Source organism: Daldinia caldariorum (genome assembly GCF_022478825.1).
Source record: "Daldinia caldariorum strain CBS 122874 unplaced genomic scaffold F4812scaffold_6, whole genome shotgun sequence".
In the NCBI taxonomy this organism is placed as follows: domain Eukaryota; kingdom Fungi; phylum Ascomycota; class Sordariomycetes; order Xylariales; family Hypoxylaceae; genus Daldinia; species Daldinia caldariorum.
Window position 1 is genome coordinate 189281 of NW_025953042.1, and position 21367 is coordinate 210647.

Genomic DNA, 21367 nt, shown 5'->3' on the forward strand with positions numbered 1-21367 from the left:
CTTCAAGAGCATGAAGCCGAATATTTACCGTCAATAATTTCAATGCTGAAAAGTTTGTTATCGATAAACAAGGCAAACTAGCAACTAAAGCGCATTGACCAAGTGGGATACTTTTTAATCTACTATGTAAGAGGTACGTACCTTTCTTCCTCTCAGGGCAGTAAGCGAGGGCACAATTCAATTTCCACAATTTGAACTTTCCCCGAACTTTGACCCTCGCGAAAATCTTCAATTCAACAAACGACATCGAGTCCATCTCCCACCTCAACACCACACAGCAGCCAAGATGGTACGTTTTTTTTTTCGAAAACAATCCCTCTCAAGTGAAATTAGTCGAAATGCACATTCATTCTACGACAACCGTAATTTCCAATTTTTCGGGTGTACGGCTTGAGTGCTGCACCATCGACGACTTTCTCGCGATGCAAAGATCTAACGATCAATAATACAAACGAACACGGGGAATTGGGTTAGCTAACGGTTGATTTTTTTTGTTTTCCTCGTATAGGTTCGATACGCTGCCACCGAGATTGACTCCGCGAAGTCGGCCCGCGCCCGCGGCGCCTACCTCCGAGTTTCCTTCAAGAACACCCGAGAGACGGCTCAGGCCATCAACGGCTGGAAGTTGACCCGCGCCGTCAAGTTCCTCGAGAACGTCAAGGAGAAGACTGAGGCTGTCCCCTTCCGACGATACGCTGGCAGCATTGGCCGAACCGCCCAAGGTACGGAAACTCTGATTACTTTACGGGTCATCTCTCTCTCCCTCTCCTCGGTGGAAAAAGAAAAAAAAAATAGAAAAGACAAGAAAAGATCAGAGGGTATTGGTGAGGGTATTGGTGGATAGAGAGAAGACATGACGATATCTGCTACGCACTTCTGGTCGATAAGAAAAAAATCAAAGCTAATATGGTTAATCCAAACAGGCAAGCAGTTCGGTGTCACTAAGGCTCGATGGCCCGGCAAGTCTGCCGAGTTCATTCTCGGTCTCCTCCGAAACGCTGAGTCCAACGCCGACGCCAAAGGCCTCGACACCAGCAACTTGATCGTCAAGCACATCCAGGTCAACCAGGCCCCCAAGCAGCGAAGACGAACCTACCGTGCCCACGGTCGTGTATGTGTTCCACCTTACATCTTCCAGTCATTATATTTTCTTTGGCTAGAAGATTGATTGATGTAACATATGGTTTTTGCTAATGAGTCGTAATAGATCAACCCTTACATGTCCCACCCCTGCCACATCGAGCTCATCCTAACCGAAGGTGAGGAGGTTGTTCAGAAGTCCCCGGCCGTTGTCGCCCGCGAGGTCGCCCGCGAGGCCTCTCACCTGAACTCGAGACAACGCGGTGCCCGCATCCGCAAGGCCATCACCGCCGCATAGATTCCCGAATAAAAATAAAATGATGGACGGGGACGCGAGGCGATGAAGGTAGAGGAAGGGGGTGTGACGATTAATGGAGATTCAGGTTCGGGGTTAAAGTTGCTTTCAAACTCCAGGTGTCAAGGCGGTTATCGTACAGCATGGGTCTAGGTATTCTCTGGCATGCAACTCCGCGAAATCAACATCTTCGTGGATTTTCCCCCAAATAACGAGGCAAAAAAAAGGTTTCTGAACGATCATCTCTCTTTTGACTTTTTCCTGCTTCGGTTGTGATTAATTACTACTAGTCCTCGACGTATTTTTATGCTTTTTACCGTAGTTCGTCCATCCCCTTGGTATTATTTGCATTTTGGTCCATCGAGATATCGATTCGTAGTTGTCCCATACAACCTATAGTCTAACCCAAGGTTTAATCGTCCAATCCCTCATCAGTCTCTATTCTAAAACTGACACGTAGAAAGAGATCACCGACCTCGTATACATACCTAGCCATATAGCATGTGGCAAAATCACGAATGATCATCCTAGGTAATCTAAGGTTAGGTACCTAATCTAACCCATTGAGAAATCCAACTATTGACCCCTAGGCCTTCATTAAAGCAGCTCAAACCTCAATACGCGCCTAGCTTTGCTTGTTTAGGTCATGAGGAGAGTAGTAGTACTTACCCCTTACGCCTGGATACAACTTGGTACCATTTATGTTTACGAACCCATATTCATCCTCAAGTTACAGAGAAAATTATTCTCACTCTACGCGGGCACACTTGAATTGGATTGAATCCTTTCATTGTTTTTGCAAACGCATCTTATGAGGGTCTGCATACTATGTACCTAGGTATGTAGTAGACAGAAAGCACAGAGAAAACGCATCGTTATCAACACATTGCAAATTTCGTACCGTGGCCTCTCGAGGGAGATGAGCTCGTGAGCACATATCAGGCCAGAAGTAAAAGAGAATTAAAGTACACGCAATCCACCTCATACAACGTTAAAAGTCCAGTGTTCCCTCCATCTCCAGAACATCGTGGATGCAATCAACCAGTTTACTCCGTCCTTTGGTGCTGTAGTATTCGTGGTTCGTAAAACGAAACGAAACAGAACCGAACGAATCAACGGAAAACAGACGCAGGCAGGTAAGAAGTGGCGAGCTTAACAACAACAACAAGGTGTTGCTGCTGCTCAAAAGAAGAGAATACACACGTTGAGCCATGATAGCCGTTTTGCTGAGTTGCAAGCACCTCTCAAATGTCCCTAGTGGCAGGCCCGTAGCTCATAGAACGAGCCTACAGAGAACAGATGTAGGTGAAAAGTGACGAGCTGAACAGCGTCAATATGCTGTTGCAGCTCAAAAGAAGAGAATACGCACAGTGGGTAATGAGGGCCGTTTGGTTGAGTACCGAGCGCCTCTAGAATGTCCCTGGAAGTAGATTCGTAACTCATAGACCGAATCCACAGGAAACAGACGTATGTAAAAAAAAAAAAGTGGCGAGTCTAACAACAGCAATGTGCTGCTGCAGCTCGAACGAAGAGAATACACACACGTATTGGGCAATGGGGTCCCGTTTGTTGGAGGCTAAACCACCTCTCGAACTTTTTGTTGCTATGTTATGAGACATGTAACTCGTTCCTTCGTAACGCCTCTTGCGTCCCGTCTCGGCAATGCTGATGCGGATTGTAGACGTGGAAATCGAATCCCGAAACGCCTCCGCCGCCAGCGTCTCTGATGCAAGAATGCAGGTAGAAAAGAAAAAAATAAGAAATAAACGAAACCAACGCCTGAGTTCTAGTGACTTTTTGTTGGGGTATCATCAAGTCTTGAAGTCAACGCCATGCGGATGAAAAGTACCTAATGCATAGAAAAAAAAACAGAAGACCGAAAAGAGAAAAACCGAGAGAGAAAAAAGACAGTCGTAGAACTCCTTAGGTATGAGGTATGTACTGCCGAAGGGAAAAGAAAAAGAAGGAGAGAGGAATTTCTGAACGCCTCGTGCCGCTGAATGCTGTGCGCCGCCTCCTGATGCGTAACCGGAATAGAATGAGATAGAGCTGGAAATGCTGAAAAAAACAAGAAAACAAGAAAACCGAGCTGAGAAACGCAACTGATCGTTATGAAGGAGGCCTGTCGACAAAGATGGGTGTACCTAATGTATGTGGTGTACACAGGCCATTTCCCGAGAGCGGGATGCTAGTACCGTAAAGGCAGATATGTTGTTCTTCGTCCGAACGGGATATTATTCCCCAACGACTTAGGAGGTAGTTACCTAGTTTAGTCGAGTAAGAGGTACTTTAGTTTTCGTCGTTCTCCGGCCGGACGTATCCCTCAGGGAATGTGAGGTTGTAACCCAACCGCATCTCCGCGCCGAACAGCAAGTCATCAAGATCCTCTTGATCCAGCTCCTCGTAGTCGATGTCGAAAACATCGATGTCGTACTCGTAAGGCTGGTATCCTCGTTCTTCTCCCACGAAACCACCACGACTACCAACAGCGGGATCTTCTTCCTGTTTGTCGTCAGAGTCGTCGTCGTCGAAGTCGTCGTCGAAGTCGTAGTCGGACTCATCCTCCTCCTCCTCTTCTTCTTCTTCTTCTTCTCCTATCATCTCGAGCCGTCTGGAGATAACATCCGCGTCCACCTCAATAGTCCCGCTGAACCGGCCCACGCCCGCGGCCGTGATCCCGTCCTCCTCCGACGCGCGGAACAAAAGCCAGTCGTACGTCCCCGGCCAGCCCGCGTGCAGGCCGAACACCCGGCGCAGCGCGTACTCCTCGCGCGGGTCGAGCAGCGGCGCCACGGCGCCGAGGTGCCGATCCGTGCTGACCTGCAGGAGCCCGGACAGCTCCGCCCACTTGTCCAAGTACGCGCGCGCCATGCTGCGTGCTTTCGGCCGCAGGACGGGCGGGTAGTTGAGGTGGATGAGCCGTCTGATCGACACGAAGCGCCGGTCCGCGATCAGCACGTACCCGCAGGACTTAAAGGTCAGCTTGCGCAGACGGAGGTCTTTCCTGATGCTCAGAGGCGGGTCGGACGGGAACTGCTGCGCATGGATGCGCTCGCGGATCGTCTCGCCCGGCGTGAGCATGTCGATGACGTGGCTCCAGGAGAGCGGCAGGGGGTCTTGGAGCAGGCCGGGCGCCTCCGAGTCGGTGGAAGGGTACATTTCTTGCGGCCAGGGATGGTGACCCGGATCGTCCTCGTCGGCCATGGTTTCCCTGAAGATAGGCGGGCCCGTTAGAGAGACGGATTCCAGCTCCAGCGATTCGAGAGAATACTCCCTGGACATCGTGCGGATGATTTGGTAGAACACGTTCGGAGCGAACCAGCAGTTCTTCAGAGACAGGTGTTTGATGTGGGGCAGAATAAGAAGGTTCTCTTCTCCCGAATAGATCACTAGCCTGTGTTTTTTCAAGAAGGGGGCTGGCAAGATGTTTCTCTCCCTCTGAAGCCAGCCGGGAGCGAACTCTCCACCGCAGAGCCACTCGAAATGGAGCTTCTTGACCCGTGACTGCTTGCCGATGTAATCTTCGAGTAGCCGATAGACCTTGGGCATGGCCATGGTGGGATAGACCTGTCTCGTTTCGATATAGTACATGTTCTCTTCAATCATCTCCCTCCAGTCGGGCACAATGGCTAGAGATACCTCTTCTAGCTTAGGTATGCCGACCCAGAAGTCGTCTCGGCATAGGAGATCGACATGTAAACTTGGGAGTCGAGCAATACTGAGCTTGGTCAAGTTCGCGTATGCCGAGCCATTGTCCGCCATATACAGGACAATTGATTGTATTAGGGCTTGGTGAGCCGTAATATATTGAAATAAGAGCCGCTCCTGAGTCTCCGTCAGCTGGTCCGGTTGCAGCCGGTATGCAGAGTGAGACCTAGAGGGCCGGGTAATTTGAAGATCCCCATAACGGCTGCTGGGGAGAGAAGCTCGCGATCGTTTCTCACGCGTGAAGCCATCCATGCCGGTTCCCTCGAAGCTTACCATCCTCTTGATCTCAGCTGAAATTTGACCAGGTGGTATTCCAAGAGCAGCTAGCTTCTTTTCCATGATCTCTAGCTTATATGACTTCCTGAATTTTACCCCTGGGGAAGGCCGAACCCAATCCTCTTCGGGTCGAACTACATTGCCGACTTTGGTAGGGTTGCTAAAAATGGGGAAAAGTCCCGGTGAGTGGTAGAGATTGACATCAGGGCCCTGAAGATAGCCAAGACCGCCGTCGCAAGATAGTGCGAGCTCTCGGATGTCCTTCATGTTGGCCAAGATATATGAGACCCCTCGGCCACTTTCCAGGGCTCGGGCCATCTTCGCCAGGCGTGTATTGGATCGGTGTTTTTCGTCTGCCGGCCATCTGAAGATGCCCCAGTCTCGAACCTTGAGCATCTCCTGCCCGTCATCTTCGGGAGTCGCCAACTCCTGCTCGCTGAGCTCCAGGGCCAAGGCAAGGCGCTGTACATGAGGAGAAAATTTGCGTAGACTGTCAGCGTCTGCAAGATACTCCGTGATACCAGGGTGGACAGAGTCGCCATAGCCCTGACCGGGAATGTTGAATATTTCTCCAAGCTTGAAGTTCACGCTGATAACCACTCTTTCAAAGAAGTAATCTTGCAAATTATCTTTGAATTCCCAATTGACAAGACGAAGCGCCTTCACGTCATCGCGATCCAAGTTTTCCGCAATCATCGTAAACAGCTCGATGGGGATAAGTCCCGCGGGCCAGCCATGATTGGCTACCCCTGTAGAAAGTTAGCGCCAGTGTCATTTTATATACCTATATAAGGTATCAAGTATAATAAGTTCTCAAAAGTATAGCAAGCATTATCGTGACACGAGGTATAGAAGTGGGGGAATCAACAGAGACGGGGGTAAGAGTAGCATGGTCACGCGAGCATATAGTGTATAGAGTTGAAGGGTATATAGTGAAAGGTATATAGAGGATAAGACATTTTAGAAGACAAGAGAAGGGGTATAATGGTGTCTTGGGGTAGCATAGGGTAGGGTATAGGGTAGTATTATGTAAGAGTGTATAACATACCGTCGTCAGACGAAGCCATATTTGGCGATGATGGTAGAGACTTAGGGCAGTCTCCCAGGCAAGTGTAGCCGGCGATGGAAAAAAAGAAAAAGAAAAAAAGATGAAAAAGATGAAGGAGAAAGTAATGAAAATGCGGCGATGAGGAAGTCGGATGTCCGAGGCCTAGACCGTTAACCTTGCCCTGAAAGACAAAAGGTGTAGGGTACAACTTGGTAAATGTCAGTAAATGTCAGTAAGGTGACGAGAATCATGAGTGATGGGAATGCTAGGGGCAATGTGCTGTGGATGTACTTACTGGTTATGTACCTAGGCACGTAAGTATTGAAAGAAGGATGACTTGGTTAAGAAAAGGGTAGGAAGGTCTTGGTACTAGGTGTGCGAGAGAGTGTATGCTTGAAGGCCTGTAGCAGACGATAAGTTATTAAAAAAACAGACAAAATGCTCAAAAAGAGAGACAGAGACAGAGAGTCCAAAGATGAACTGCGAAGTGAGCTGCGCAGAGTCTTGTGCTTGGAGTAAGATGTCAAGGTGGTTTGGTCTGCAGTGTAGGTAAGTAGAAGAGATTGTAAAGGAAAAGAATTAATTTTCGAAGTGGTGTGTGGGAGAATATGGCAAGTGGGGAAGCAAGGAGGCAGAAACAACGGGCACTATTTCTTCACGACGAAAGTGAGGCCGTTGATGGGCAGCCTGGGCGTCGGGACGATGCTCGAGTTGGTGGTTGATATTCGGGGGGAGCGCACGGGCAATGGGCATATGTGCAGGGGTCTAGAGTAATGCTTTGGACGTGATGAATCAGATCTCATGTATGAGATGCCAACCTACCTAACCTAAGGTGAGAAAGAGACGAGTGTTGTTCTCAACCGTGACGGTAGAATAAGATTCATGAATGAAACGTGTGAGCTGGCTTGATAATCGGAAACAAGCATTTAGGTACGGGGGGAAGTTGCGCAGTTTACTCTCTCCTAGTGCCGCCGCCAACTGACCAGGACTTACCAAAAAGGGGATATAACTACCTAGGTAGGTAGCTGCTAGGATCATGGATCTAGATGGTACCTAGTTTGGCGTTTCGAAATCATCCGGCTCTTTGTTTATATCATTAAGCTTAAATATCATTGAATCTATATCGACGCTCATCTGGGCGATGTACTAGGAGGCTAGACCGGGATTGAGCCTCAAGCTTGGCTTACATTAGTTAAAGTTTGTATATAGTAGGGGGGGCATGTAAGCCCATGCTGTCATACTGTATATTGGCACGGACTCAAGTGCTACCAGTTAGGAAATAGGCAAATGCTTTTTTAGCTCTAGGTTTCACAAGTACGTCATTTCCTTTGACGAGCAAGTTTGATATTGAACTTCTGGCCATGTATGTACCTATGTAATATATGTAGGCGAATGGGGGACGGCTTGGGGAATAGAGCTATCAAAGATCTTGCTAGATTCAACGGTAGTATGTGGAATTGAACACTACAGGGAGTGTTATTTGCAAGGACTGGATCAATATTTACAACTATCTGTGCTGTGAAAGTTTTGAAGACTTCCCCTTGAGAATATCTATGTGGTTACCTAGGTAGATTATAAAACTTCAAAGAACTATCCTGAGTTCGACTGTCAATATAATCACAGGAACAGTTATAGTTACTTACCTGGGTAGGCATGTTATTATGTTCAAAGCCAAGAGGTTATAAGAGGCTTGGTTGAGTAGTAAATGACTCTTTGTTATAGCTTGCGCAACAGAAGAAAATATACTTCCAATTTGTCAGAATTAATCATAAGCCCTCCTTATTTGTGGTAGTAGCAATTGTTCGGTTTATTGTGGTCATATCTTGAGGTGTCGCCGTTGAAAATACAGTAAATATTGGACCGGGGTATGAAGTAAGGTAGTTGCCGTGCGGTGCGTTGTTGCCGTACTTTCCCTTTGGAATTGCGGAGCTGCGGAGTCAAACTCGGCAGTGCCGAAGGCGGAGGTCAAGGGGCAGCTTCGACACGGCAGGGAACCAGATAACTTACCAACGTCAATTTAAAAACATCATACGTACATTTTCCAGATCCGTATCTCGCTTCGGTCGGGTGTAGCCATCTCGACTGACTGCGGGTGACTGACTTGGTCTACCCGTGGGCCGCCCAGCGTTGGCTCTCCCCAGCGCCCCCGACGCTCTGCGCTGCACACTGCAGCCCGGCAGGATCAGCGAACGTTTCCGGCGCGCGTGTACCTTGCAGGAACCGCTGCTTCTGCTGCTGCTGCTGCTGATGAAACCTCATCTAGGTCCCATCCTCTTCTTCTTCTCTCAGCTCCGAGTCTACCTAACGTCCAATCATTGTATAGCGTCGACACGGCAATCGCGAAATTCTGGGAATTGGCCACATCAATTTTTTTACATTTTTTTCGTCTTCTTCTCCTTCTTCTCATTCCCTCATATCAAAGGGGGCGAAGCCCCAACACACCACACCCTTGGCTATGGCTTCCCGCCTTTAATATTTGTCGAATTGTTGAGTGAAACCATTTTGTTCTAGATTTCCCAATCATATATGTCCCTGGAAGCCGAATTCTCCGATTCGGTCCCTCCCCCCCTCCCCCCCTCCCTCACTGCCCACTAGCTAGGCCCATCTGTATCGAGCGCACAGCTTTCTGTCGTACCGACTCGGGGAGGAGGGGCGTGCAGCTAATGAATGCCGTTAGCTAGTTATAAGTGCCTTCTTTTTTTCAAGCCACATACACGTGTAGGCCGGAGGACAAGGCAGAGAGAGATGCCAACTTATGTATTATACAAGAGTGGGTTTTTTTTCTAAGGGAAAGTTTGGCCCCCACCCTCTCTCCCACTCTCCTCTTGTGGTAACCCTCCACTAGGGGATGTAGGCTCCGGATTCCGTGGGGCGAAGCGGGCGTATTGCATCTTGCCGCGACCCCCTCTCGAGAGGAGTCGCTCCGCTCTCATAAACATATGACCCCGTTTTCTGGCAAGCAGCACGAGCGGGATTGGAGGATTACATGAGAGCGGGTGAATCCTACGGCGCTTGGCGCCGCCGTTCGGGAGTTATGGCTGGATGCGAACAATTACATACGTACGCCGTTAAGGCGCGGTTGGTATCTCATTCGAAGGAATTGACGGCTAAAAGAAGTGCTGTTTCTTGCGGTAGGCTAGTCGATCAGGTTTGGGCAAGTTATTGCGATGAAATAAGACCTAGCAACTTCAAAATGCATTATTTTTGGTGATTCTACATGACTCTTGGCCTGTTTAGTCATGGCGCCGTGGCCTCGGGGGTTTTGATTTGCCAGATTCACAGGATCCTGATGGTCGTGCATCTTGCTTGCAGCAATGAAGATCCCATGCTACTAGTTGTGCGACGAGAGCGCTACATATCCCATCCACAAGTACTCCTTTGAAAAGATACAATATAAACAATATAGCGAGGGATATAGGTGTGGTTGTCCCTTAGTACATGGCAATGGCGTCGTTCCCCGCATCTAGGAAATGTAATACCATAGAAGATGGTGAAGAGGATTGGTGCCAGTGGAGCTCAGAAGCCGTCAACCTGTCAATGTATTAAATCGGCCGAATATATCACCAAAATTACAAACCAAGTTAGGATACCCACATCGCTCTGGCCGGGTGGAACGGCCCGCCGAGCTAGTTTGGCATCACAAGCCTAACGGACCGATGTAAAACGGTAGATGGTAAGGCGCTTGCGATAGGTGACATGACACACATTCATACACTAGGTACATTTGGGACCATACAGGTGATATACTAGGCACTCCGCTCGTTCTGATGGACAACAACGCTTGCGAAAACCTCACTCGGAGCTATAACATTCTGGAATAAGAGCTTTGGAGAGAGGGGGGTATGAGTATGACCGAACGCCCTACAAAGTAGCAGACAACCTCCACCTCTAAAGTTAACTTGGGATTTGTACATGGAACAGAAATCCAGTCTTAGCCCTTCCTAGCCAATGGCTAAAACTCCATCATGGTGTAAAATCGCATAGGGGGTATATATAAAGTCCATAAATCAAAATTTCTCAACGCGGTTTGCAAGTCCCGTTGCCCTCCGCAAAACCAAGACCTGACGACAACAGCCACCAGTGAAGTAACAAAGTAAATGCAGCCATGAGTACAATGGCCGTCTGATATATACTGAAGTGGGTATTGCACTATCTATTAAAAAGAAAAGAAGAAAACCATGTCTTTCAGTCCCACGCCTCTTCGATCTCCCAAAGCCAAAGACGGTCAAGCTGGCCAGAATCAGAAAACCGTCTCGCTGGAAGATCTGTCCTTGGATGAATGGATGCCGAACTATGATCTTCGTGCGTACTCTCGAACTGAGCCGATGGTAGACTGGCAGCCTGGTCCTTCCACCACAAGTGGAGGACATCCTGCTGCCATCTATTGGTATCACGAACTCTGAGGCGAACGTGGAAAGTAGACCACAAAAGCTCGGCTTCCATGGGTGATAAGTGAAGCTTATGGAGTAACCAACGATTAATATAGCCCCTTTTGTCAACGTCTCCAGCCTCTATAAGTAAGGATTGGATATTGACCTCGCGGGCCGCATCATTAACATGCTTTTGACGGGATGGCATTGCCGGAGGAAGTGATAAGGCAAGCCGGAGCGACTGTTGGGCTGTCATCGGGAATGCCTCTAGCAAGTGCGTAGGGTTTGACAGTAGTTTGGGGAATACAGAATGTGCTAGGGTCTTGGGCTGCCCTCTCGCGTGGGTTTCGAACGGCACATCGTCAAGCTGAATATCGTCCTTAAGAACGGGATTGACTCCAAACCCTTCCTCCTGGAAAGGGGTGTTTTTGGGCATTACTCCCTTCTCGCGGCATTCGCTTTCCAGTCTTATGACATCTTTAGTGAAACGTTCGATATCAAGACGAGCTTTCCGCTCTAGCTTGTCGTAATCCATGAGTATTTCAATGTCGTCTTCCGACATTACTCCCGATCGCTTGAGTTCGAGAGCTCGGTTCTTCCCCGCATCCCCGTACTTCTCCAACAATTCAATACTATCGGGGGATAACAAATGAGATTTTCCTGCACTCAGGGCTTTCCTTTTCATTTGGGTATTTACCAGAAGCTCCTTGGCTAGCTGTATGTTCCGGGAAGCCTCTCGGAGCTCTTCAAATAAGGGGTGTATGTCTTCTGGGCGATCACCGGTGATTCCTAGCAGTGCTGAGATCTCCGAGGTCACCGAACAGCTATCATCGTCGGATTCGTCATCGGTCCCGTTTCCGCCTGCCGCGGCAGTATAGAACCTCCGCTCTTCTAGCTCCAACTCTACTTCGCCATGCTGGAGCTCATCCAGCATATCGTCGAAGCGTTGTTCCGCTTCTTGGCACTTGAGTTGGGCATCTTGCATATCCTTGAAGAGCTGATCTAGCCCTGGATTGTTCGGGAGTATAGCTTGCACAGCGGTCATAAAGGCAAGAGTAGTTTCATCCTTCACATGACGTAAGTCTTGAACTTGGGCTCGTTTTAGATGGATGCTGTCGAAAACTTCCCATAGATTAGTTCTCCGGTCTCTAAGCCTCGAGTAGTGTTCTGATAAGCGTTGGAGGCCACGAGACGCGCGGGCGGACACGTTATCCTCTTCGTCGTCTTCATCTTCAGAGTTGGCGAATCTGGTCTCATCTTCCTCATAGTCGCTCTCTTCACTTTCCACTCCAAGCCCCTTCCAACTGTATGGCTTGGGTTGAGGGCCTCTAACGCTAGGAAGACCTATCCGTTCCGAGATATTGTCGTGAATCCCATGTGAAAACTGTCGAGTATGCCGAGTCGGGGGTACTTGAAGGTGGATCGGCCGATTTTGCAAATCTAGCGGAACGTTGGTACGAAGGGCATCGGAGATTAGAGACCTTCTGTGGGGCTGGGAAGGTATAGACGGTGACTTCACACGTCGAAAGCGAGCAGAGGGTGAGTGAGATTTGCTTAGGTGATGTCGGCGACGGTCTAAGCTAGAACCCTCGGCAGCGGCAATAGTTGCTGCTAGCTTCTGCGGCAGACTCTTGGAGATACTAGAGGACGAGTTTACGGAGGGTAGGACAGGGGGGAAATGTGGTCGACGGGCGATGCGGGCATGCGAAGTCTCAGACGTGACAGACGAATCGTCGTTATCGTCTTCAGAATCAGTCCAACCTTCAGACCCGGTTGTTAGGGTACGGGACAAATCTAAGGGTATGTCTTCGGCCGACATGATAGATAATTGACTACTAGACTCAGTGGAGGGGTCGTATAATACGTCATGATGGAGGTCATATTCGAGGGGAATAGATTCGAAGCTTTCGAGAAGAGTCAAGGGGTCATCATCCAAATTTACATGACGATGGGCGACGCTGGTAGCCATTCAGGACGTTTCAACTGTGAATCCCGTAGCAGCATCGTAAGGAAAAAGAAATGGGGATGTAATCCTTTTTTTTCTTTTCTTGGAGACGAGGCTGTTGTTTATTACCAGTGCCTAAGGTAGGCCTAAGGTAGGGACCAAAAAAATCGATAGGTGAACAGGTGACGAGGAAGTGATGCGAGAGGGTTTTTTTTGGGTTGTTGTTGTTGATGCAGATAGATGATAGGATACGTGAGGTAAGGAAAAAAAGAAAAAATAAAACATGAAGGCTAGATTTCGAGACCAGTTACACAAGTCCACCCCCTAGTACAGCGGCGTAGGGGTATGCTGGTATGTAACTGAAGTGTCAAGTGTCCAGCTATTCGCAGCTCATTGCAGTTATTGGGCTTTATTTAGGGGAGATTTTAGCACGTGGCACTAAGGTTTGTCGGAGCTTATTCAACTCTGTAGGCTTGCTGGGCTGCTGGGCTGGCCACCTTGGGCCCTATATTCCAGCATCCTAGTCTAAAAGCCACCTAACCATACCTACTCCCTACTCCGGCTCCCCGGCGGGAGACCCTCACTAGGTTAGGTACCTTAGCGTTAGACCCCACCACACCATATAGTGATGAAAATACCCTTACCCTTACCTTTACTCTTAGTGTACCTGTATTGTACAATACATCCACTACTACTATTACTGCTTTCTCCTCCCCCCTCTCTAGGTCCCCCTCCAGTCAGATGTTTTAATATAATATCTTAATCGACATCTTAAGTTTTTCTTATCTACACGCGGACAGGTGCATCAAAAGTTAATCAGGGTAGGTAATTGACAATTACCAACAACATAAAGTTATAGTAGTTGCTATACCTTTAATAGACTAGCAGATTACCTACCTAGGCACCTAAGGTATCTGGCATTAATAAGTAAAGTGGTAAGGGGAAACGAAAAAAGACTGGGGCTACTAAAACTTCTTCTTTACACGTGCATTCATGCATTTGTGTATTTGTGTCTCCAATCGTCTAATCTAAGCGCTTAAGTACCTAAGTAAGTAGGTACCTAGGTAGGTACCTAACCTAAGGTATAAAAAAACATCGTGGGCTGGAAGCGAGGGGAGAGGAAAAGAAAAACAACACTAACACGACGAGGCTCAAGCTCAACGCCCACAACTGCTTGGCTTGTCCAAGCTTAACAACAACATTATTATTATAGCGTGTACACAAGATAAGCAGTACATTGGACAGAGCCTCATCTTGTCATCTCTTGTCATCCCAGATGGCCCAGATGATCTGCCCGACCCTTCTCACGCACCCCCTCCGGTCATCGCACACACCCCGACCCCTCTTACTTGTCCCGCAACGGCCCTTAGTGGGCTCTGAAGTGGTCCTTCATCGGTCGGTGGGGGTGTGTCGTTTAGAAATACCTATGGAGAACTTCCAAGCTTGGGATTCGTAGGTAGCCACAACGCTGCATACTATAGTACATGTATCGCAAATCGCAAATCGCTGCACTGCATTGCTACAGTACATGGTCTAACTGTTTTGGCTAGGCCATTTGCGGCTGCTAATAACGTATTCTACAACATACTTCTGCAGTAGTATTAGTGGACATCCCAAGTGCCATTCCAAGTTACGCCAAGTGGTTGCCGCTTGGTGGTCCACGATTCCTCTTCTATTTGCTCTGCTCCCTTTTGTCGGCCTGCAGAGCGTTTAGAACTCCCCTCCCCTTGTCGAGAAGAAGAAGAAGAAGAAGAAAAATCCCCGAAAGGAAACGGACCCTAGGAAAGACCCAGATTGCCGCTCACACTCCCGCCCTAGTCTTCTCCTCATACTCTTCAAACAACCCAGAGTAACAGAGGAAAATAAACTCCAGACCGGAGAAGAATAGGCGAACAGAATGTGGGCCGGCCCGCCAAGGGAGTGAGGATTGGAAATTCCCAAAAAGTTGATAAGAACGCACCACACCCCCTCTCCATTTTCCACCATACCTTAACTAGTCCTTTTATTTTTATTTTTATTTTTTATGAATACTGTTGTTTATGTCGCTTTCCGTCTCGACAGTATGTCTCGGGTTTCTTTTGTGTCCCCGTTCTGATCATTGACCGCTCAATCCGGTCGTTCACCTCTAAAGTTGGCCTTACCTTTCTCTGTCGTCGCCCGCGAACCCCCGTCCCATCTTGGATGCGGGCTCACCCTTACTTACACCTGAATGTCCCTCTCCTCTCCGGAGAGCCCTGAGGGAAACTCCTCCGTCCGTTATACAAACGCCGAGGTTGCAGTCAATACCTTCCCCTCTCATGATTGGCTGCCCACTCTCGTGCCTACATGATAGTCTCTGCCTGTCTGGGCCCCTTTCAAGATCCCAATTCTAGTTTACCTACGATCCCTGGCCAGTTCGTCTTTTCACTCCCACATTGTCGACGCCATTTGATTCTCTCGAGAGCACTGCATCTCTTTCTTTACCGCAAACTTGTCACGGCCAATGACCTTTAGCCGACTATATCACGAGGCATAAAGTGTGACTTCGAGCCGTCAAATCAGATAGATTGCTTCTGTCCCCAGAAACACTTGACGTGCTGGCGTAGTGTTCACCGAAGAAAAAAAACAAGAAAAAAAAAAAAAGGAACTGTCCCACACTCTTGGCTGTCTTCTCGACCGAAGCCATTCTTATAACGGCCTAGAGTTATTCTTAAAGACGAGAGAGAGAGAGAGAACGTATCCGTGACAGAGCCGCATAGCTGATTTAAGGCTCAGTTTGCATCGGCTTCGTCTCCTCTTCCCCGATTTGCTCGTGATTTCTGTCCCTGCCCACGACTTAGACGTTGCGCATATTCCTTTTGCCTGTTGACATTCCCCATGAGATGTAAAAATACAAGATGTCACAATGCAAAAGCAGAAACATAAGCCAAAGTCGTCGCGCCCTTGGAGCGAACCCAAGTGGCACGACCAATATCAGCAATGGTATTCAGAACGAGTAAGCCGACATGGTATGTTTTTCGTATCCCGCAAATTCCCTCGGCCTGGTTTGTGCTAACAAACCATTCCTCAGGCAGTATAGAGTATAATTGGATTGGACCAACCCTTCCAAATGCCGCGGACCAGAGCATCCCACGGTCTGACGCCATTAACAATCTGGTCGACAATCTAGCTGTAGAAGTTGGACATCTTACTGTCGACCCAGGAATATACGATCAGGGCCAGTATTCAGACTACAGCAGCCACCACGCTACCGCCATCGACCACTCTAGTTATACACACGACGCACGCCAGCCCCAAGATTCCAATTATATCGATCATGTACAAAAACAACGCCAAGGCGACAAAGGAAAGGGAAAATCCCTTGAAGTTGAGCAGATTGTGGATTATGGCAGTTCATCTGTGGATGGTAACCAACCGCAAGTTGCTCGTGGAGTGCAACTAACAATGAGCGACTATCGCCAAGGAACGCATCCGCAATGTAAGACACAATTAGCATAAGCTGACCGCAAGACGCTAATAATTCTAGATACCGGCTCAGATTACCTGAGTGTTGAGACTGCTGTATCTGGTATAGCTCTGAATGTTTCGGAACAGCAAGTGAATGGCTACGACGACTCTGAAGAAACCAGGGGTTTCGATGATGACGAATATCAAGAAGCTATCCGTAGGAGCCGCAGTGAAACCTACGGGGCCCCTAAAACAGGCGAGCCGTCTTACTCGACGCCAGTGGCAGAACCAGCCACATCTTCATCCTGGTCTACATCTGTTGACCCTAGTTCATACGAATTAAGTCCGTACCACGTCAAATTTGAACTAACGCAGTGGCTGATACTCTTAAGCAGACCCGTCTCTGATCACTGGAGAGGAACTACCCACGCCCCGCGGTGGTTCGCCAGTTTCAGGTCCTATGATACCGTCAGCTCTATCTTATGCCAATTATATCCAGGGGACACCAGGAATGGAGGAAATCCTAGATAGCCGTATGCACACATTCGATCTTTGAATATTTCATATTTGACTAAGTAGACAACAGGATATAGAGTTGAACATTCAACACGGTTTCAACCGGGTGAGGTAAGTGGAACTAGCTATTCGCTTCCCCCCCCCCCCCCCTTTTTTCCCCCCCCCCCCCTCCAAATACACAGTTACTAAACATGCTTTGCTTTGCAGGTTTTCAAGATTCTTTGGTCGGAACCTCTCGGTCAAATCGGCGGCGATGACCCGATTTCCGACGTGACGAAAAGGAAGACTGCAGCTGGTAAATTTTATGTTGGTTTCCGTAGGTTCATTATCGTCACGACGGATGAAAGCCATCATAGTACTTGCGTGTAAGCTACACCACCACCTTTTATGTTTCCGTCAACTTACAGGAGCAGGCCAATCTTGACATATGACCGAAGAGGATGTCTAAAGAAAGGCGTTAGACCTAGCAAGCATGGAATCATCTACACGGCAGGGAGCAAGCCCAGGCTTCTAAAAAATGAGCCCGAGCTTGGGTTTACACCCGTAGCCCTCCAAGTCTACGCCGAAGGCGAAAAGCTCGCCAAGGAATCTCGGGTCAACTACTCGAAGTTGGTCACCATTGAGCACAACGTCAAAGTCTTTTTTATCGGATCGATTACCGGAGAAGATTTCGAAAACGTCAGCTACGCTGTTGACGTGTGCTGGAACAATAAGATGCGTCTGTCATCAAAGAAGTCGAGGAGGTGATATTCCTCGCCCCTTAACAAACACGTTCATCCACGGCCGTAAGCCCACCCACGGTATCGAACGGCCCTTACCTTATATATATATACGTTTTACACTCCACTTTAAGGCTTTACCGCCTACCACCAGCATTTTGTCGGCATGAAGGTCGGCAGTACTACAACAAATCACGTTTCACTTCTAACGGCGACCCCGTTGCCGCCATATTTCAAGTGACCTTTACATGATATAGATATTGGGAAAACAGCACAACTGGTACGCAAAGACCGACAGCTATTAATAGTTAGCATCCTGCTTCCGTTTCTATTATGCAAAATGGTCTACTAGGACACAGCATAAAACATGGCATACCCGGGGGTTTCAAAAATTGGGGACAGAATGACGCCTGAATCTAAGGAATTATTACGACATTACGACTGAATACATGTCTCACGAATAACCAAAAGACAGACGGGGGGGCAAGATATTAGCTTGCGAGCCCGACACATTTTTTACTTCTTAGCTTTCTGCACCTATCGTTGACTCAAATTTTTTTTGGTTTGCTTTGGATTACGGGTTATGGTTATTTTACCTTGGCATTAATGATCCATCATCTACTCGAAAATACAATCTCCAATTTTATATTACCGTTTACTTTTCATGTCGTATGTGTTTTACCTCTGTGCAAGTTTTCAATCTTATAAACACTCAGGTATGGTCTTAACGTCTACCTATCCTGAACATCTGCCGTCTTTATTCTACTTCATCATTATGGGGTATGCGTATAGGAAAGCGGAAGATTGACTTCTTGCTGTGATCTATCTTACCCTAGTTTGTGCTGATGGGTATGACATGGCCACGCCCAATCTCCCTATCTACTACGGAATTAGTTAACCTCAAGATAGGAGGCAATTGATTTTCAACTAGCATATATATGTACTAATAATGCTTATACTAGCAGACATCCGAATCCGTTTGGTGCTTTTCTTTATTCATGTTCTGTATATTTGCTAGTCGTGCTCGACCTTATGCTAGCTATCTAATTACATCAATGTTGCCACGAGAAAACATCCTCAACTTCGTTTCCTCGCACGCATGCTCAAAGATAGGAAACGCCAATTGTACCATTGCGTAGAAAGAAAGAAAATATCTCGGGAGAGTGCTTTGCAATTACTCCGTCGGTCGTGTTACGTACATGTTTTTTTCGTGCTTCGTTCATCAAACTCATCCCCACGGCCTCTGTTCTGTTAATAAAAAAAAAAGAAAGAAAAAGAAAAGAGAGGTAACAATAACCTATTCATAACCTATTCATAACAGTAGGGCTCGGAATCGCCAAATTAGGGGAGGAATCAAACCAGCGTCGTCGATGTGCATCTATCCCCTTTGACATGGGCTCTCTGTACGTGTCGAGGAACGGAATCATGCTAAACAGGCAACGGGATGTTCCTAACCCACCTTCCACCATGCACCATTACCACCAGGTGCAAAAGCTAAAGGCGTAAACAGAACGACGACGTACTTAGCTCATCTCCCATTCCTCATTTCCCTTCTCAACCAACCAACCAACCTATACCGCCCCTATCCCCCACTCACATTACCCCCCCGTCCATCCATTTAGCTTTCCTCCTACTCCCTCCGATGTCCCCTCGAGCTACGCTTCTTCTTCTTATCCTTCTCCCGGTCCCGATCACGGTCTCGGTCTCGTTCTCGGTCCCTATCCCTATCCTCCGCATAATCCCTGACATCCGTGCCGCCGCCGCTCAGGGTGCTAGGCGACAAGCCGGGAATGACGTGGTGGTAGGACTTGGTCCCCGTGTCCGCGCTCTCGGCGCTCACCTCCGTAGGCGTCCACCCGCCTGGCGCCGGCAGGAACCTGTTTCCCATGCTGTGCTGCTGCGCCATCTCCTGCGGCTCCTCCTCGATCGTGTTCTGCCGCATCACTGACGACGACGCCACCGCGGTGCTGTGCGGCGCCGCCCGCGCCCGCTGGAAACTGTAGTCCCGCTTCACGCCGGCACCACCGCTGCCGCCGCTGGCACGGCTCTCCTCGCGCAGACGCCGAGCCTCCGCACGCTTCTCCCGCTCGGCGTTGCGGTCCGCGGTACTGTACACCTTGCGAATCCCACCGCCGCCGCTCTTATGTCGGCCCCCGTCCGCCGTGGTCTCGGTAACACCGCTGCTGCTGCTACTACTTCCTCCGCCACCGTGTCGACTGCTGTGCCGGTTGTTGCTGTGGAGGTCACTACCCGCGGTCGAGCTCTCCGGATTCGTCGACCCGTCCCAGGTGCTGCCCTCGCTCTCCTTGTTGATGCCGCCCACCCGCGCGGGCTTCTCCTCGCGGTACGCGCGCAGCTGGTCCTTGGCCTCCGCCTCGGCCTGCTCGTCGACGAGCACGCCGTCCTCGCCGACGCGCCGCCCCGACTTCTCGCGGTTCCGGCGGTCCTTCTTCTTCTCGCGCTCGCGGTCCTTGCGCTCGCGCTTCTGCCGCCGGCGCTCGCGCGCCGCCAGGTCCGAGGCGCCGGCCGTGATGCCCGTCAGCGTGCTGCCCGTGTCGGCGGCGGACAGCTGAGTCAGGCCGCCGGTGTACTCGGTGCGGCCGTCGTCGACGTCCTTGTAGACGGAGCCGCCGCCGAGCTGGGTGGTGGGGGTGGCGTTGGACAGGATGGTGCCGTTGGGGCCCTTGCGCCGCAGCACGGTGGACTTGTAGTCTTCCCAGTCGTCCTCCTTGAAGTAGAAGCCGCCGTTCTTCGCCCAGAAGAAGAACCAGATCCCCGTGCACACGAAGCCCGCGCCGATCAGCCCGAACAGCACGAACACGAACGTGTTGTTGATGTCCTGCGGCCGCACCGCACCCTTGTGCGGGTCCACCTTCTCCTGCCCGCTATTGTCGTCGCCGTCTCGCGCCAGCAGGATCGACCGCGCTGCTAGGGGCCCGAGGTTTTGGAGGTCGGAGGCCGTGCGGGCGGTGAGGTCGTGAGCGGTGCTGCGGGCGGCGGATAGCACGCTACGGGCCTGGGCCGCTAGGTGCGGTGGTATTATAGGCGCCATTTTCGGCGGTGTGGAGATGGATGTTAAATTGTAGGACAGACGAGACGGATACTTTTTATTTCTGATTGGAATGGAGACTAATAAAGTTGGTGAAAACTAATGGGACTCGACTCGACTCGACCTGACTCGACTCGGCTGGTAAATCCCGCTGGAAACCCCAGCCAAGTCAATGCTTGGAAAAGGTATCTCTTGATCTGTCTCACACCTCGATGCAAATCTGGAATGAATGCACAAGGTGAGAAATGGGTTGAATTGTTGTTGATGGGTGGGTGCTCGCCCATGCACCACCTTTTGTTGACGTTACGTTTGTGAGCGGTTGATTTTTTTCAGGTGAGCACCTAAAGGAAAGAAAGAAGGGAAAAGGTAAGGTAAACGGTTGGCCGGTTGTTTCTATGGCTGACAACGTGGTTTCGGGAAATGTGTGGCTGGGGGAGGTTGGGTAGGGTGATGTCAAAAGTCAACAACGTGTAATTGACCCAGCAACCCGCATATTGCCCCACTTGCCAGCACTCACTTTGTTATCGATAAGCGCATTGATCAAGTTTCGTACCTTTGTACCCAATATAACCCAAAGAGGATAGTGGGGTAATTGTTTCTACTTTTAGTCTTTTAAGCTTCCAAGCTTCCGAAGACCGATCGCAACGGAGCTGAAATCTCACGTAATGCCAATTCTTCTCTATGTACCTAGCGTTAACCTCGGTGTTATCCATACCAGGTATGTCTCTATTGCAGCTACCTACACATAAAAAAACTACAGGGGAATAATCCAAATTTCAATTGGAGAGGTTTTTGCCGACTTTGCTTCGTCGAAAAGTACCTACCTTAGGTACTTAGATAAACCTTCGTTAGCGCCCAAGTCAAAGCCAAGTCACCAACCGTACGGCTTCAACAGATTAAAGGATCTAATTCATGCGAAAATATCAAAGATCCCT

The 21367-nt window shown here is 49.2% G+C and overlaps 5 protein-coding genes across 5 annotated transcripts; 2 read left to right on the plus strand and 3 right to left on the minus strand.

The window, feature by feature from the left end:
- Nucleotides 1-170: 170 nt before the first annotated feature.
- Nucleotides 171-1781, plus strand: F4812DRAFT_424005 (60S ribosomal protein L17). The gene is made up of 4 exons (XM_047933800.1): nt 171-289; nt 509-722; nt 924-1111; nt 1208-1781. The coding sequence occupies exons 1-4, from the start codon at nt 287-289 to the stop codon at nt 1376-1378; spliced, it is 576 nt and encodes a 191-aa protein (XP_047790974.1). The 5' UTR covers nt 171-286; the 3' UTR covers nt 1379-1781.
- Nucleotides 1782-3425: 1644 nt separating this feature from the next.
- Nucleotides 3426-6573, minus strand: F4812DRAFT_338474 (uncharacterized protein). The gene is made up of 2 exons (XM_047931623.1): nt 6408-6573; nt 3426-6108 (listed from the first exon to the last, which is right to left on the minus strand). Exons 1-2 carry the CDS (start codon nt 6424-6426, stop codon nt 3665-3667), a joined length of 2463 nt encoding a protein of 820 aa, XP_047790975.1. The 5' UTR covers nt 6427-6573; the 3' UTR covers nt 3426-3664.
- Nucleotides 6574-10456: 3883 nt separating this feature from the next.
- Nucleotides 10457-13166, minus strand: F4812DRAFT_338485 (uncharacterized protein). The gene has a single exon (XM_047931624.1). It carries the CDS (start codon nt 12744-12746, stop codon nt 10593-10595), a length of 2154 nt encoding a protein of 717 aa, XP_047790976.1. The 5' UTR covers nt 12747-13166; the 3' UTR covers nt 10457-10592.
- Nucleotides 13167-15606: 2440 nt separating this feature from the next.
- F4812DRAFT_458189 (uncharacterized protein) lies at nt 15607-17411 on the plus strand (the record flags this gene model as incomplete). Its single annotated transcript, XM_047937327.1, has 7 exons — nt 15607-15709; nt 15772-16179; nt 16228-16491; nt 16544-16681; nt 16735-16775; nt 16872-17029; nt 17078-17411. The coding sequence occupies 7 exons, from the start codon at nt 15607-15609 to the stop codon at nt 17409-17411; spliced, it is 1446 nt and encodes a 481-aa protein (XP_047790977.1).
- Nucleotides 17412-18974: 1563 nt separating this feature from the next.
- Nucleotides 18975-20859, minus strand: F4812DRAFT_424020 (uncharacterized protein). The gene has a single exon (XM_047933801.1). The coding sequence runs from the start codon at nt 20433-20435 to the stop codon at nt 19014-19016; it is 1422 nt and encodes a 473-aa protein (XP_047790978.1). The 5' UTR covers nt 20436-20859; the 3' UTR covers nt 18975-19013.
- Between the last annotated feature and the right edge of the window lie 508 nt (nt 20860-21367).

Coding starts and splice junctions, on each gene's coding strand:
- F4812DRAFT_424020 (XM_047933801.1), bottom strand. CDS start 20,435: ATGGCGCCTATAATACCACCGCACCTAGCGGCCCAGGCCCGTAGCGTG.
- F4812DRAFT_338485 (XM_047931624.1), bottom strand. CDS start 12,746: ATGGCTACCAGCGTCGCCCATCGTCATGTAAATTTGGATGATGACCCC.
- F4812DRAFT_424005 (XM_047933800.1), top strand. Junction 723..923: donor CATTGGCCGAACCGCCCAAG/GTACGGAAACTC, acceptor TAATCCAAACAG/GCAAGCAGTTCGGTGTCACT. Junction 1,112..1,207: donor CCTACCGTGCCCACGGTCGT/GTATGTGTTCCA, acceptor GAGTCGTAATAG/ATCAACCCTTACATGTCCCA.